At 42.0% G+C, this 14755-nt stretch overlaps 1 protein-coding gene across 19 annotated transcripts in view; it reads left to right on the top strand.

The window, feature by feature from the left end:
• The window catches only part of nav3 (neuron navigator 3), a 534705-nt gene that overhangs the window by 287553 nt on the left and 232397 nt on the right, over positions 1–14755 (top strand). For 13 of the 19 annotated variants that reach the window (XM_055006835.1, XM_055006851.1, XM_055006843.1 and 10 more), the window contains exon 1: positions 10641–11129. The exons of 3 other annotated variants lie outside the window; for them this stretch is intronic. In XM_055006835.1, coding sequence (XP_054862810.1) covers positions 10869–11129 — 261 coding nt within the window. In that variant the 5' untranslated portion in view covers positions 10641–10868. Of the gene's footprint in view, positions 1–10640; positions 11130–14755 lie in introns of those variants that run through there. 3 more of the 19 variants (XM_055006840.1, XM_055006833.1, XM_055006832.1) reach the window with 1 other exon arrangement.

Here is a 14755-nt window from a genome sequence, read left to right as displayed (position 1 = left end):
CAAGCTGGCAATAAAAGGAATGAAAGTCACTGGTTTCTGCAATTTGTCGAGTGTTTTTTCTTTTCTTTTGTTGCCAAGGGGAAGTGAGGAAAGTTTAGGATTTGGACAACAAAGTGATGTTTTTGTGATGGAAGGTTTGAGAGCACTTGTCATTATGTGTAAATGCTGACTATCACCGGTACTCTGCTGCTAAAAAATGCCACCCTGAGTATGTTTTTATATGGTAGACCTTCACTTTGTAATATAAGCTTGTCATTGAAAAGCCTGAGAGCAGTTACCAGCCATTAGAAGCATCCCAATATGTAGGAGAAGCTACATTAAAGTGATGTATTGTTCTGGCCTTCTCCTCCTTCACTTTCCCTGTGTGTCATAGTGCAGGAATGATGTATGTTGTTTTGTTTTCACTCCTACAACACAATGGGATGGAAATCAAAACTAGTGTCAGTGACTCTCTCCGCATTCCCCAACATTCTTGCCATAAATCTGGATCCAAACTCTGACCCCAGAAGTGTATTACATGACCAGCACAATCCATTCAGTAACATGAGACAGGGGACTTTGATATCATTGCTTCAGAGGAAGATGGAGCAACGGGAGGAGACAATACCCAAGTGAGATGGTGAGAGAAAGCAAGGAAGAGCATTCAGGTCATTGGCTGAGAGACTGAGCAAATGCATACAAAGCTGAGTTAGAATTAACCAGTAAGAAAGCAAATTAAGGAGTACATAAATGAACAGGTGACTAAATATGAGCGCATATGCATGAATGAGTAATAAAAACTTAAACTTATTGGATATGAGCGAGGGGCAACTAATTTATTACGTATATTCATGTGTAGAGGTGAGAAGTCAAAGGTTTAGTGGCAAATTGTGAATGAAAGGGCAAGAGACAAACAGAGTGAATGAGCAAGTGAGTGTGGTATGTGGAGGTAAAAGACAAGTGAACAGGAAAGCAAGTGAAAGCATCACTAGACTGGAGGAACAGGAAGAGCCAGAATTGTCCCGAGCCAAGTGCTGAGGGAAATCCTGCTGCCAGAGTCGATCCACATGCCTCCTTTGAGTCGCTGTAGCAGAGCTGTTAGCCCACCACATGGCAATTCAAACAGCACGGCCAAGAGAGGAATTCAGGAAGCCTTAATTACTTTTAATTAATCAAACGTGCACTTAATGTCTTGTTTATAACTGCAGCTCTGGAACAGGGCATTTTTCACATTCCACCATCCCTCAAATGTGCCCACTCCCTGCCCAAAACCTCAAAGGCTTTATATTTTACACGAGCTATTGAGGACACAGAAGAACTGAGCTGTGTAGATTAAATAGTGCTGTAGAACAAGCACCTACACCAGCAGTGTTCAGCACATTTACTCAGCGTACAGCTTTTGTTTTCTTTAATTATTTCAATCTTGTGAGTAATTACACTCAGTTTTACTTTTCTAGTCACAGCTTACTGTGCGTACCAGGAGTAAACCTGTGAAACATACTGTGTGATGAGCTCAGACAACATGTGTTATTTGAGTTTAAACTCGTCAGTGTGATAGATAGGAGTTCATTGTCTTCAAAGAGAATTTCATTCGAAAATGCAGTCCACTGTGTGAGTATTTACTCAGTAAATTGTTTGTTTAATTTGTCATTTCATCACTGCTTTAGATCACTGTAGTAGAGAACATGCTGAAGTCTTTGTCTTCCAGTGGCAGAAGGACGACATCTGCTAAAAAACTGTACTGTGTTAGAGTACTTTGTGTTTCCACTTTCTGTTACTTTACATCTATATTCCAGTACATTTCTCCGTACTCTAGTAGAGAAATACATTTTGATATTGTCTGACCACCGTGGTTGCTGTTTACTTTGCAGATCAAGCATTTATACATGAAACATGCAGTAAAATATGATGCATTATAATAGATGAGCAACACAACAGTATATGGAGGACATATATGCTACCATTCAAAAGTTTAGGGTCACCCAGAAAATAGTCTGGATGACCCCACACTGTTGAATAGTAGTGTATGTGAATGAGTGAATCGAAAGCATTGTGAAGTGCTGTGAGTACTGCTAAAGTAGAAATGTGCTATATATTGACACAGTCCATTTACCATTATTTGTGTATGATACAGTGCAGCACAGTCAAAGGTTAATCCAGGCAAGAAACAAGACATTGACGCTACTTACACACATGCTCTTTTGAATGTTTAAATGATAAAGATAATGAGGGGCTTCACTTCGATTCGTGTGATTTCGATTTTCCTTCCACACAGTTGCATAGTCACGTCATGTTGTTATTACATTGTTTACATCTGGAGTTCATATTAAAAAATGATTGGAAACATTTGATCCGGGCAGCAGTTCAGAGCCGAATATGAAGATCTGCGCTGTGAACTCGAGGATGTGGGAAATAAGCAGCGTTTTCCCATGATGCTTCATTGTTGTTGGTTGAATGTGTGTGTTTTTGCGTGGGCGGTTGACTGTGGAGAAGCCAAAGGTTGACTGAGGAGCAGGAATCTGTGTGTGGATCCTGAAGCAGTGAGGATGAAAGTGAATGTATGTTTGTGTCCTCATGCTTGATGTATGTTCATGGCACATGCCTGCGTTCACTGAACCGCTCTACATGCCTCCATATGTTCCGACACTTCTTTGTTGAGTGTGTGTGCCAGCGCCAGTGTGTGTTTGTTTTATTTTCCATGTTGTCTGACGTGCGGTTGACTGATATCACTCACGGTGCTGACAGGACCAGGTGCGTGACTATCTATCTACCCTCCCTGTGGGGGATGTGTTTAAATTCAGCGTGTGTTTGTGGCGGTTGGGTGGAAGGTGTTTGACCCTCTCTTATCTCCAGCACCCCCACGTGTTTGTTTTCACAGCCACAGTGCAGCCTCAGTTCTGACGTCATGTGGCCCTGGGCGGCATCTTTCATGTAAACCACATACACATACAACAACCAGCGCAGGTTACCAACCATCCGCCCATCGCCTGGAACAGATAATAAACACATCACTTAACTGATTCCAAAAGCCAGAAATATCTGTTATTCCTACTGACTGAAACACTTTTAGACTTGTTTTGTTTTCCAACAGCAGCCAATCAACAGAACATTGACGTGAACATCACAAAAGTGGCAGCAAACTCGTACATTTTGCAAGGATATATATACTGTCTGTCCAAAAAAAAAAAAAAAGTTGCACACTCTAATATTTCACTGGACCGCCTTGAGCTCTGATAATGACACACATTTGCTGTGGCATCATTTGGATAAGTTTCTGCAATATCACCACATTTACTCCTATCCAGAGTTGCATTAACTTTTTACCAAGATCTTGTATTGATGAAGGAGGAGTTGGACAAAGTCTTCTCCAGCACATCCCAGAGATTCTCAGTGGGTCGAGGTCTGGACTCTGTGGAGGCCAATCCACGTGTGAAAATGATTTCTCATGCTCCTTGCTCCTCTTGAATTGAAATGTGAGCCCCATGAATCCTGGCATCATCGTCTTGGAACATGTCCATACCATCAGAGAGAAAAACTCTACTGATGGACAGACCTGGTCATTCAGTATATTCAGGTAGTCAGCTGACCTCATTCTTTGGGAACATAATGTTGCTGAACCTGACCAACCCCAGATCATAACCCTAAACCCCCACAGGCTGGTAGGCACTAGACATGATGAGGGCATCACTTCATCTGCCTCTCTTCTTACCCTGATGTACCCATCACTTTGGAACAGGGTAAATCTGGACTCATCAGACTACATGACCTTCTTTCATTACTCCAGAGTCCAATCTTTATGCTACCGAGCAAATTGAAACCTGTTTTTCTGATTAGCTTCACTGATCAGTGGTTTTCTTAGAGCTACAGCTGTTTGGTCCCAATCCTTTGACTTCCCTTCACATTGTGTGTGTAGAAATGCTCTTACTTTCACTATTAAACATAGCCTTGAGTTCTACTGTTGATTTCCTACGATCATCTAAGGGTTTGTTCCGATCACATTTCTTCCTCAAACATGATGGTTCACCACTATCCTTCAGGTTCTAACAGTGCATTGGACTGTTCTTAACTTGATTTTAGTAGTTTCAGAAATCTCCTTAGCTGTTTTCTTTGCTTCAGTTTGACTCTTCTGAGACAAATTAACATCCTTTCCATGACCACAGGATATGTCTTCCAACATGATTGTTTAAGAAATAAGAAGCTTCTCATTACATCAGCTAGGGTTAAATAAGTTGTTGCAGCTGAAACATATTCATCACTGCAGTAATTATCCAATGGAAGGATCTTATCTATTTGCTTAGTTAAATCCAAGTGACAACTTTTTTCTTGGACAGGCAGTGTATTTTACCAGAACACCTACTGGTTAAAAACTGAAACTACATGTTGAAGCACATGTAAGAGGAGGACTGAGTGTACCCGACAACTCAAAGTGCTGAATTATTGTGTCAGAAGCTGCCTATTGGAGTGCAGCAAGTGTGGAATAATACCACCAAGCTGCCTTCAGCTGCAGCTCATAGTGTGGACATGGTTAATACAGTCAACCTCCCAGCTTTCATTCCTCCCTCCTCGCCTTCCACCTCCACCTTCTGCCTCCTCTCAGCCAGAATGCACTCTCTTTCTCCACAAGATATTTAGCGGTGGTTTTGCCTGAAACCTCAAATAGGGAAGCTTTGCTGAGCAGCCTACACATAGTCACTGGATCTCATATTTAGGTGCGGTGAAGTCTTTTTGATGTCTGAGCCAAAAGAAAAGGCTTTTAACAAGAGGTTAACTTCAGTTTTTGGGAAAAAGCATTTGTCTTCATCTTCAAGCTTTGATTTTACTAACTTGCGGACATGCACACAGACAGCTGCAGACACCACAGACGCACAGTTATTATTATCCTACTTTCTAGTCTGTTTGGAGGATTCCATTCCATACATGTTGAGCAGGTCAGAATCTACATATTCTGCACGTACACACTACTGCCCTTGTAGCATAGTCGCTACTTGGACACAAACTTTGGGCTGCATTGGGACTGGCAGAGGCAAAAATTGCGTCATGTGCATGGTTACGTGCTCATGAACATGGAATGTATAACACTGGCCCTAGACTGCACATATAAATGAATATGGCTCCAGTGAAGTGCAGTCTTGGCAGTGTAAGATGTGCTCACTGTGAAGAGGTCTCACAGCACAGTGCACAGGTGAAGTGTTGCATTGATTTATATCGCTAGCAAGCACTAGGTTTTGGGAAAGCTCTGGCAAGTTTGGTAGACAAAACAAGGGTGTGAATTATGTGTTTAATTTAAAGTCCCTCTCTGGTCATTGATGGAACCACTAAAAACTCATTTTCATGAATCAAAGTTACATATTTAGAGGTCTCTTTTCCATAAAAATAATCCTTTGCTGCTTTAAAATGGCTCAACTGTAACCCTGCACTGTTGCTTTCTTTATAATGGGCAGATCTATAAAGTCTACAACCAACCCTTCACTACTGGTTGTAGCTTGAGCACACCAGCTCACCCATGGCTCTGCTCAAACACTGTAAAATTATTGTATGCTTCCTAATGACAAGTTTTACTGTTAGAGTTATTTAGCTATGGGTGGTAGAGCCAGAAACTGATCTTGAAGAAGAACAAGAATACAGGAAGTCCCGTGTTTAAAGTGGGGAGGATTGGTTCCTTAAGTTTGTTACGTATGAAACCTGTGTGAATCTGTGTTTTTGTCATCAGTACACTGCAGTTTCATGGTGGAAATGCTTGGTCATGGTGTTGATTGCTGATTTTTGCACATGATGTGTCCTCCAGTGTATAAAAAATATTATATAGACCTGTTAACCAGGCAAAAAAAAAAAAAAAAAAAAAGCATTCCACTAAAGGTTGTGTCTTGAAAGACCAAAGTAGCTACAACCAGTCATCCCCATTACAAGAAGAAGATAGATTTAAGCATAGGGCTCAGAAAGGGTTTGACTGCATCACATGCTGCTTTTTGGATCACCTTACAGACAGTTATTGTTTCACAGGGGAGGAAGGTCAAAGTTGAAAGTGACTCAACTCAACGCACACAGGCAAGATGGAAATCAGAGCGGCATGCAATATCACAGTTGCTGCCATGAGATTTGGCCTATTTACTCTTCCTGAGGGGAAACAATTGATCATTCATAGGGATCTAGACCAGCCTTAAATGTTCTTATACTGTATAAAAATACAGTATTTAGTATCCAACAAATGGCTTTTATATTATTACTTTTTATGTGTGGCTTATGTTCAGTATCACAATTTAAAGCATTCTGCTCATAAAAACCCACGAACGTCTAACATCAGGGTTAATAGGTCTTAATCCTACACATGGAACAGATGGATTCTGAGATATTAGTGAATCTATATACAAAAAGATACATCCTTTTCAGTGCCATTACTGACCTTATTTTGGGAGACACGTATGCACTTTGTCTACTGCTTATGTTAAGCTTGGCCTTGAATACATAATGATTAATTAGGTTTGCCCTGGTCTCTCTCTAAACTTGGTTGTGACCTTGTTCTGACTCCATTTTGATTGAAATTCCTCAGTGGTGTGTTGACAAAGACAAGCTCATCTGGTGGTCTGGGGTACAGCTCTTTGTTTTACAGTCTCACTCCCGCTTATTTTGAAATATTACTGAAAGATTTTTTAAAAACTTGAGCAATTTATCATAAAATATGGGCATTTAATATCCTTTTTCTCCCCAACATCTCTCCATTTTTCAGCCTTGACATACTGTAGTTGGCTGTTACTCTATTTTTAGAGAAGCGGTTGGCTCTGGTAGCCAAACATCAGGGCGCTGACCTGCCCGACTTGGTGTGCAAGGATGGAAGTTAACCTGAGAACTGCTTCGCTGATGTTGATTTTGGAACATTTCACTCTTGTTGAATGAGGAACTTTCAGCACTATATTACAGCAGCGGCCTTTTTACCTGCAGGTAGCCGAGACGCTCTTACTCCCACTGGGACGTTATTTTTGCAGCGTAAGGTGATTATCTCCAGAAACCGAGGAAAAAACGGGGGAAAGCGAGAGGTTTTCTTAAGATCTCTCTGAGGTTTTGGTGTGAGCTTGTTTCGGCTCAGCGCTCCCGGGAAGAGACCTCGTCAGAGACGGGTTTCCCGACTGTTCCAGGCCGTCCTGGGAAGTTGAACGCCCGCCAAGTGAGCTCCAATTCGTGCAACTAGGCAGGCAGCAGCAGTCAGACTCGGACTTGGACTCGTGCCACTCATTCACGTGGTATCCTGTTGTTTTAAGCTTGTCATGATAGCCCCTGGTGCATGATTGGAAACATGTTGGAGTAGCTGGTGCTATTCTGGGCTGGGGGAAGCAGCGTCCCTATTAAGGCAATTGACTGTCAAAAGCACTGAAGCTGTACGAAAGTGAGTAGAAGAGGAAGCAGCGGTGTGTAAAATAATCAGACCAGTCTTAACAGGCTCCTACAAGGCATTTCTTCTCCTTAGATTTGAAGTTCCTGTTGTACAAGTCAGAGTTCAGACTCACGGAGGCCTGATGGGGGACAACACCTTTTAGATGTGATGATTTTCGTGGTATGGTAGAGTCACATTTGTGGGACAAGTCCTGTGTTTGCTTTCCCTCCCTTCCCTCTGCTCTTTTTATTGGACAACAGCGTGTTAAAAAGTTCCGGTTTGCCCTGACACCACAACGTGCCCCTCTGACTCCAGCACATCTCCTCGCCTCCCTAACCTGAACCAGATGCAGCCTTTTCCGTATGAAACTTTCACTCCCTTTTATGTCCCTCACTGATCCTTTAGAGAAGGGGGGAAAAAATTACATGTCATATTGTGTCTTCTTAATGCAGTCCAAATGTAGCGTAGCTCATCTGTCTGTCACTAACCAACATCACTTTTGATACAGTCCCAAAGCTGCAAACAGTTGTAGTCTTTGAAGAAATCCCTCACACGCAGATTTTGATCTGTCCTGCATTAACCCTGCTGTTTGTCCTCTCTGTTGTGTTACAAACTACACTCAATTAATACACTGTAACACTAAACTCTTGCTGAAACCATCTGGCTGGAGAACAAAGCTTTAAACAATACAAGACAATCATGAGGAAACACTTGGAGACACTTAATATCTAATATTCTAGAATGCTGGGGTCATTTTTTTTTTTAAAGGGGAATAAAAATGTGGGTTTTTTGTGCTGTGGTTTGTCAGCCTCCTGCAGTTCACATCACCGATATTCACTGGACACTGATGCTGCCTCTGTTTCTTATTACAATCAGCCTGAAAACAGTTTTGTGGCCAATTCTAGCAGTTGCTGCATCATAGTCTTTCTTGACTATTTCCAGTTTTTGATATTTTTCCACAGTGATAGTATTTGTCAATTATATTCAGACATTGTATTAAGCGTTGTCTAGTAGGTTTTCAGTGACTGATGCTAGCTCTTTAGTAGTCATCTGCCAACTGTACATTATGGCAAACTATATCCAATAATCAGTAGTACCATACTAAACTGCAATCACATACAAGAAATGTATTAAGTCTCCAAACGGTAAGACTGTGACATAGTAGAAAAGGGTTTTCTGACACTATTCACTGATCTGACAAAGGCTTTTTTTAAAAAAAAATTAGGGATCAACAAATTATCAACCCGGAAGATTATCACACCGATGTTCAGAATTTCTCCAATTATTGTTTCTTTTTAAATAAATTAAATTAGAAATACATTACTTTCTCTCTGATGGAGCTGTAATGGTCACACAGCAGAAAAAAAAACTGCCAACACTGAAGAATTATTGTTGAAGTTTATCTTTTAATTAAATATGTAAAACATAAATAAATCAAGGTAAGCTTTTCATTTTTACTTTTATATATATTGGTTCTACATATCAGTTATTGGTCTCATTGAGTACTAAGAAAACAAACACATACCAGTCAACTCTTAGTTTGAAGGTATTACCATATTGGATGCATTTAAATACATAATGTGTTGAAAACTTTAAGGCAGTTTAGATGTTTAGATTCCTATTGATCATGCAAGACCCTCAAGGAGGTACATGATTAGTCCCAAATGCATTCTGCACCATGAGAAAGTCCTCAAACATGAAGCCAGTCAAGAGCTGCAGTGACTTCAGCGACTAAAAGAACATAAAGTACTGCAGCAGGTGTAGACCTAGAGGCCTGATCTCAACATCATGCAGTCAGTCTGCGATTGCATAAGAAGACAGAAGCAACTTAGATCTCTGGGATGTTTGGAACAACTCATCTGCCAAGTACTTAAAAACACTACGTTCAAGTGCCAGAGGAGAATAGATGCAGCATTAAAGGCATGGCATTCATTTAAATCAGTTTTTCTTTGTCTGTTTGCTACACTTATCTCTGTTTGTCACATTGAAGTTAACAGATAAATAACATATTCACTTTTGAAAGTGTACCCCCTTCTAAAAACATTTACCAACTTCTGCATACTGTCTTATACACTATCATTCAAAAGCTCGGGGTCACTTAGAAATGTCCTTAATTTTGAAAGAAAAGCATTTTTTTTTCAATGAAGATAACATTAAATGAATGATAAATCCAGTCTAGACATTGTTAATGTGGTAAATGACTATTCTAGCTGGAAACGGCTGATTTTTAATGGAATATCTCCATAGAGGTACAGAGGAACATTTCCAGCAACCATCACTCCTGTGTTCTAATGCTACATTGTGTTAGCTAATGGTGTTGAAAGGCTAATTGATGATTAGAAAACCCTTGTGCAGTTATATTTGCAAATGAATAAAAGTGTGAGTTTTGTCTGGGTGACCTCAAACTTTTGAATGGTAGTGTATAGTAGACAGATTTAAACTTCACCTCAGTCTGTGTGTGCATTTGACCAAAGGTTTCCAGCCACTGTGGGCAAATTTCTAGCTTCAGATGTGTCTCTTACTAAAAGTGAGTCATGAATATAAACACTGAAAAAGAAAAAGTGTGACTGCTTCATGTAATTATAAATATTAATGAAAAAAATAGTTTAAATGTGAGTAGATATATTTTTGCAGCATTTTTGCCCCTGATGATGTTGATGCTGATTTGTTAGATTCATTGTTTCCATTCAGGGAAACCAAAATAAAAGGAACAAGTGAGTAACAGGTTGAGTGAGAACAAAGCTTCGCTACCTGGTTGAAAGTTTTTTTTCTCACTAATCCAACCGTAACTGTTTCCAACGGCTGCTCATAGAGGAATTCTCCCTTTCCGATGTCAACTTTTAAATGTTCTGTTTTTAGGTTTCCTCATTATGTATAACTCTCAGGGCTTTTTCCCCTCTCACATTTTTACTATTTTTCTCATCAACGGGAGGGGCAGCTCCAGATGTAGACAGAAAGAGAGAACGTCTATTTCTAGTGTTCATCGTTAGTATGAGAAGAAGGACACAGAAAGAGCTGTTTTGACAGTTGTGTAGACGAGACACACACACACACACACACACACACACACACACGACCAGGTCTCTATAATCACGGTTTTGCCGAATGCCGGTTCTACCTTCCAGAGGAGTTCACGCCCCCTTGAACTGTTTTGGCTGCCTTTGTGGTCCACTTCTGACAGTGAGAGAGGCAGAGAGAGTGAGGAAGGGGAGGGAGCAGTGTTGCTTGTGGGAGGAGATGGAGGAGGGAGTGAATGGGAGGAAGGAGAAGGCTTCTCAGTTTCTGAGAGTCCTGCTTGCTGTAGGCTACAGAATGAGCGCAGTTGCTTTCCTCTCAGTCTGAGAGGCAGCTGCTGTTTTCTTTTTCTTTTTCTTTTCTTTCTTTTTTTATTTTTACTTTTTCCCTTCCCTTCTTGTGCCAGACATCAGTAGGAGACCCTGCAGACTTGATTCCCTTTCATCACAGTTCTTTTTGGACCTCACTCCCACTCCTGTGTTGTTATTTTTGTTGCCTGGGAAGTACCATGCCGGTAGTTGGCGTAGCTTCCAAGCTCAGGCAACCCTCGGCGGTGGGCACCAAGCCGGTGCACACTGCTCTCCCCATCCCCAGTGCGGTCAGGGCGGCCACCTCGCAGGGCTACATGGCCCGGCAGCAGGAGCTCAGGGCGAGCGAGGGCACCCCGGGGCTCTCCTGCCAGCTGTCAATCAAGTCTGAGTACCAGCAGGAGAAGAAGACACCTGAGGGGAAATCCAGAGCCGAGACAGAGGAGAGCAAGATCTGCAAGGTTAGTGGAGCTGGACTGACTCCTGCTGAGTCTGTCTGATGCATCTGTGAGCGCAGGCAGCATAGTGACACTCCACAGGTGTCAGCGATGAAAGAGGCGGCAGTGTCAGGCTTGTAGGACTCTCTTTCTCTGTGTCTGTCATGCTGTCTTTCCTGCTGCTGGTGTGAGCAGGTGTCTGTTCTGTGAGCGCACAGCGATGAGTCATGTGCGCTACGGTGGGATGATGTCGCTGGATTCTGGTCATCAGCTCGGGGGGAAACTAGATGAGTAATGCATCGCTGGTAGGATATTACCTCATCCTGCTGCCCATTTAGTCTGTGCGTACAAATCAGTGCATGTGTGTCAGTGGCAAAGAGGAGGGAAGGGGTTCAACTGTGTGCATTCAGGTGTTCATTCAGGACTATTAAGATCCCTACCTGGGTAGTGAACCGTGGCTGCAGTAATAGGTGCTACCTGAGAAGCCCCAAAGATTAGGAGAACATGACCAGAGTACTCTGTCTCCATTCTGTCTCCCATGAAGGGTAATATTTCAGCTAGATTACCCCCAGCGAGTGTCAAAATGTTGCATATGGTTTAATAAATGCACGGAGATTGCTGTTAAGTGGTTCACCATACTGAACCTAATCCGTGCCAAGTTCTCTCCTTCATGCAAAATCGCTTGGCTCGCTTTCTCAGGCTGCAACACAGAAGGCGGAGTTGATCTCAGAGGAAGGAGTTTTCAAAACTCCCCGCCAAACAGTTCGAGCAGCTCCTCGGCCCATCCCACATCCAGAGCTGTCAGAGCACAAACTGAAGCTTTCCTGTTTGGCCAGTTGATCCCCTCTCCTTCCTCCTCCAGCCGTCGTTTCGTTCTACCGTTACAGGACTTCCTGACACACATAGAAGAAAGAAAGCAGTCTCCCTAACCCCGATCCTCTCAGACTTGTGATGCTGAACAAAGCTGCTGATTTTCCTCGTGACACAGAGGAAACATGGGCCGGAGACATCAAAGTGCGGGTCAGCTCTCCCCTGCCTTTAAATCCTCCCAGCGTGTCTGTGACTGAGTCCAAATCGCCTGCAGGGTGACTCCGAAGGGGGGCGGCGGGTGTTTCATCATTAACCTGCTGCTGAACCGGCAACTTCAGCTTGACTTTCAGCTTGTTAGCGCAACTGGATTCTTGAAAACTCACGTTTGGTCCATTAAAAGTGACTCCATTTCTCATCAAAGGCTGACATTTCTCCACCTTTTCCTACTCAAGCTTGTGTGTTTGTGTCTTTGATTTATTTAGCACTCCGTTTATGTCACGCTCTTCTGCAACAGATATGCTGCATGTGTGCTTTACCTCTGCCCTTTGCTCTCCTTATTGTTGGTGGTTTGCAGGACTTGACCCTCTAATGGACTGAGCATCGGCTAAATTGCTTGAAATGTGCAACCATACTATTGGAGGCTCGTAGGCAGGCAGAAATCTGCTGCCTGCCCCAGCCTGTCAGTGTCGGTAAGGAATGGGTGGTATGGAGGGGGTAATTAGTCTGTCTAATTGTGTTGTGTAGTTCCTTAAGAGCTTTACTCTCCAGGCTTTCAGGGGGAAAAAACTAGAGAAGGTGGAGTAAACGCTGTCATTACTCCTTCACGTTAACCAGCACTCCTTGTTTGGTTTGGAGTCCTATTATCAGACGGGATCAAGTGTAGGATTGTGTGTGTGCACATGTGCAAAGCATGACTGCATGCTTGTTTGTGCAAATGCATCCCTCACCTCCATATATACAATAGTGCCAGCATGTGTTGGCTTGTTTGCCCGAGGTCAAACCCATCCTCACCTGGGGGGTGTTTCCCAAAGTGGGATCTATTTTTCAACATTTCAGCTACTCGTGGTTGAAAATTCCACCTTCCAGGTCAGTCATGAGGTTATTAAAACGAGGATTTGACACAAGACACGTCAATAATCACCTGTGTGTTAGTTTATTGTTGCTGTCATGCAGTAAGCATAACAGTGTAATAAGATCCTTGATCCCTCAAATTATAAGCAGCCAGAAAAACCAGACTCAGCATCACAGTTCCCTGACAAAAACTCCAACTCATGCAGAATGAGCATGACAAAAGTGCTAGAAAAATAAACAGGAGGGTTAAGCGCTAAGCAGAGAGGAAGAAGGGATTTTTTTTCTTTGTGTTGTTTGCAGAAGACAGCAGCCTGATGTTGTTTTGAGGAAAGCCGAGGAGGAAACCCAAGCGAATCTTAAGACAAGCTCCCCTCGAACAAATCCAGCCTGAAGCTGGAGGCCCTTCGCTGTGTTTGGGTTGAGAAGTTTATATCATTTAACAGATATGGGAAAAGAAGTGTCAGAGTTTACTGGATGACTGCTGCAGTCAGGCTCCATCTGCGAGAGCCGGCACACAACTGTTGCTTCTGGGCTGTCTAATGGTGTGTAAAGGGCACAATTAAGCTTTCCAGACAAGGTTAATTTTGGATGCTGTTCAGTTTCGGTTGAGGCTAATCTCAGCTGCATTAATTCAGTCTGTATTTATTGTGCGACGGATAATCGCAGGCGGATCTGCCACACAATCGACTCCACCTAATTTCAGAGGAGTGTCCTCAAGTTGTTTTTGCAAGTCTGTGCAGACAGTTGCTGTTTGTTAGCGTCCATGTGAAGCACATGCACAGACAGACACCATGGAAATCATGGTTTTCTGAACATATTGTCATTTTGTCCCTGAAATGAAACAAGACTATCAGAATATTTCTTTAATGTTTGACTAAATGTACTTAATCCGACATTGTCTCCCTAATATACTCTGATACAGCTAAGCTACATTTACATTTACATTGTGAAATATATTTCCTGTCTGTAAGGTAAGACTGTGACATAGTAGGATAATTTCCATTTGAAGGAGTCACAACGTCCACGTGAGGCGGTAGGATGGGAGGATGGAGGCATAAGTCAGTAACAGGATGTTCACCCAGTAGATCAGAGTTGACCATTATTCATAGATTTAAGTTTCATTTTAACTTGTTATTTCCTCCCATTCATTGCTCACTCTTTCTTTCAGTTTAGGCACAATAATGGTTAGATTGAGGAAAATATCACCCTGTGGGTTAGAGGTTGGAATCAAGAATCTAACTGCTGGTTCGAGGCTCGGTTAAGTTTAGGTACGAAAATTACTTGGTTAGGTTTAGAAAAATAACAAATTTTTTGGGTAAAATTATACAATTTCACAACTTCGAAGTTTGAAAATGACTCCCAGCTCATTGAAAATATTATTGGTTGGCTGAAAATCAATAACAGTAAAGCATAAAATAAATGGCAAAGATATGTTGATTTAAAACATGTTTGCAACACATCACAAAGAAACATAATCTGGCAGAAAATATGCTTCCACAAAACATAATCAAAGATAAAGTTTAGCTGTATGGGAATTTTTGGAGATGGGAGACATAATCAGGATATACACTATCGTTCAAACGTTTGGGGTCAAACAGGCAACTTCATGTTTTCCATGAAAACTCCCACTTTTATTCATGTGCTAACATAACTGCACAAGGGTTTTCTAATCATCAATTAGCCTTTCAACACCATTAGCTAACACAATGTAGCATTAGAACACAGGAGTGATGGTTGCTGGAAATGTTCCTCTGTACCTCTATGGAGAT

The sequence above is a fragment of the Amphiprion ocellaris genome, chromosome 21, assembly GCF_022539595.1.
Source record: "Amphiprion ocellaris isolate individual 3 ecotype Okinawa chromosome 21, ASM2253959v1, whole genome shotgun sequence".
Taxonomy (NCBI): Eukaryota; Metazoa; Chordata; class Actinopteri; family Pomacentridae; genus Amphiprion; species Amphiprion ocellaris.
Note: the sequence above shows the minus strand (reverse complement) of the source record. Positions and strands in the feature narration are given on the sequence as shown.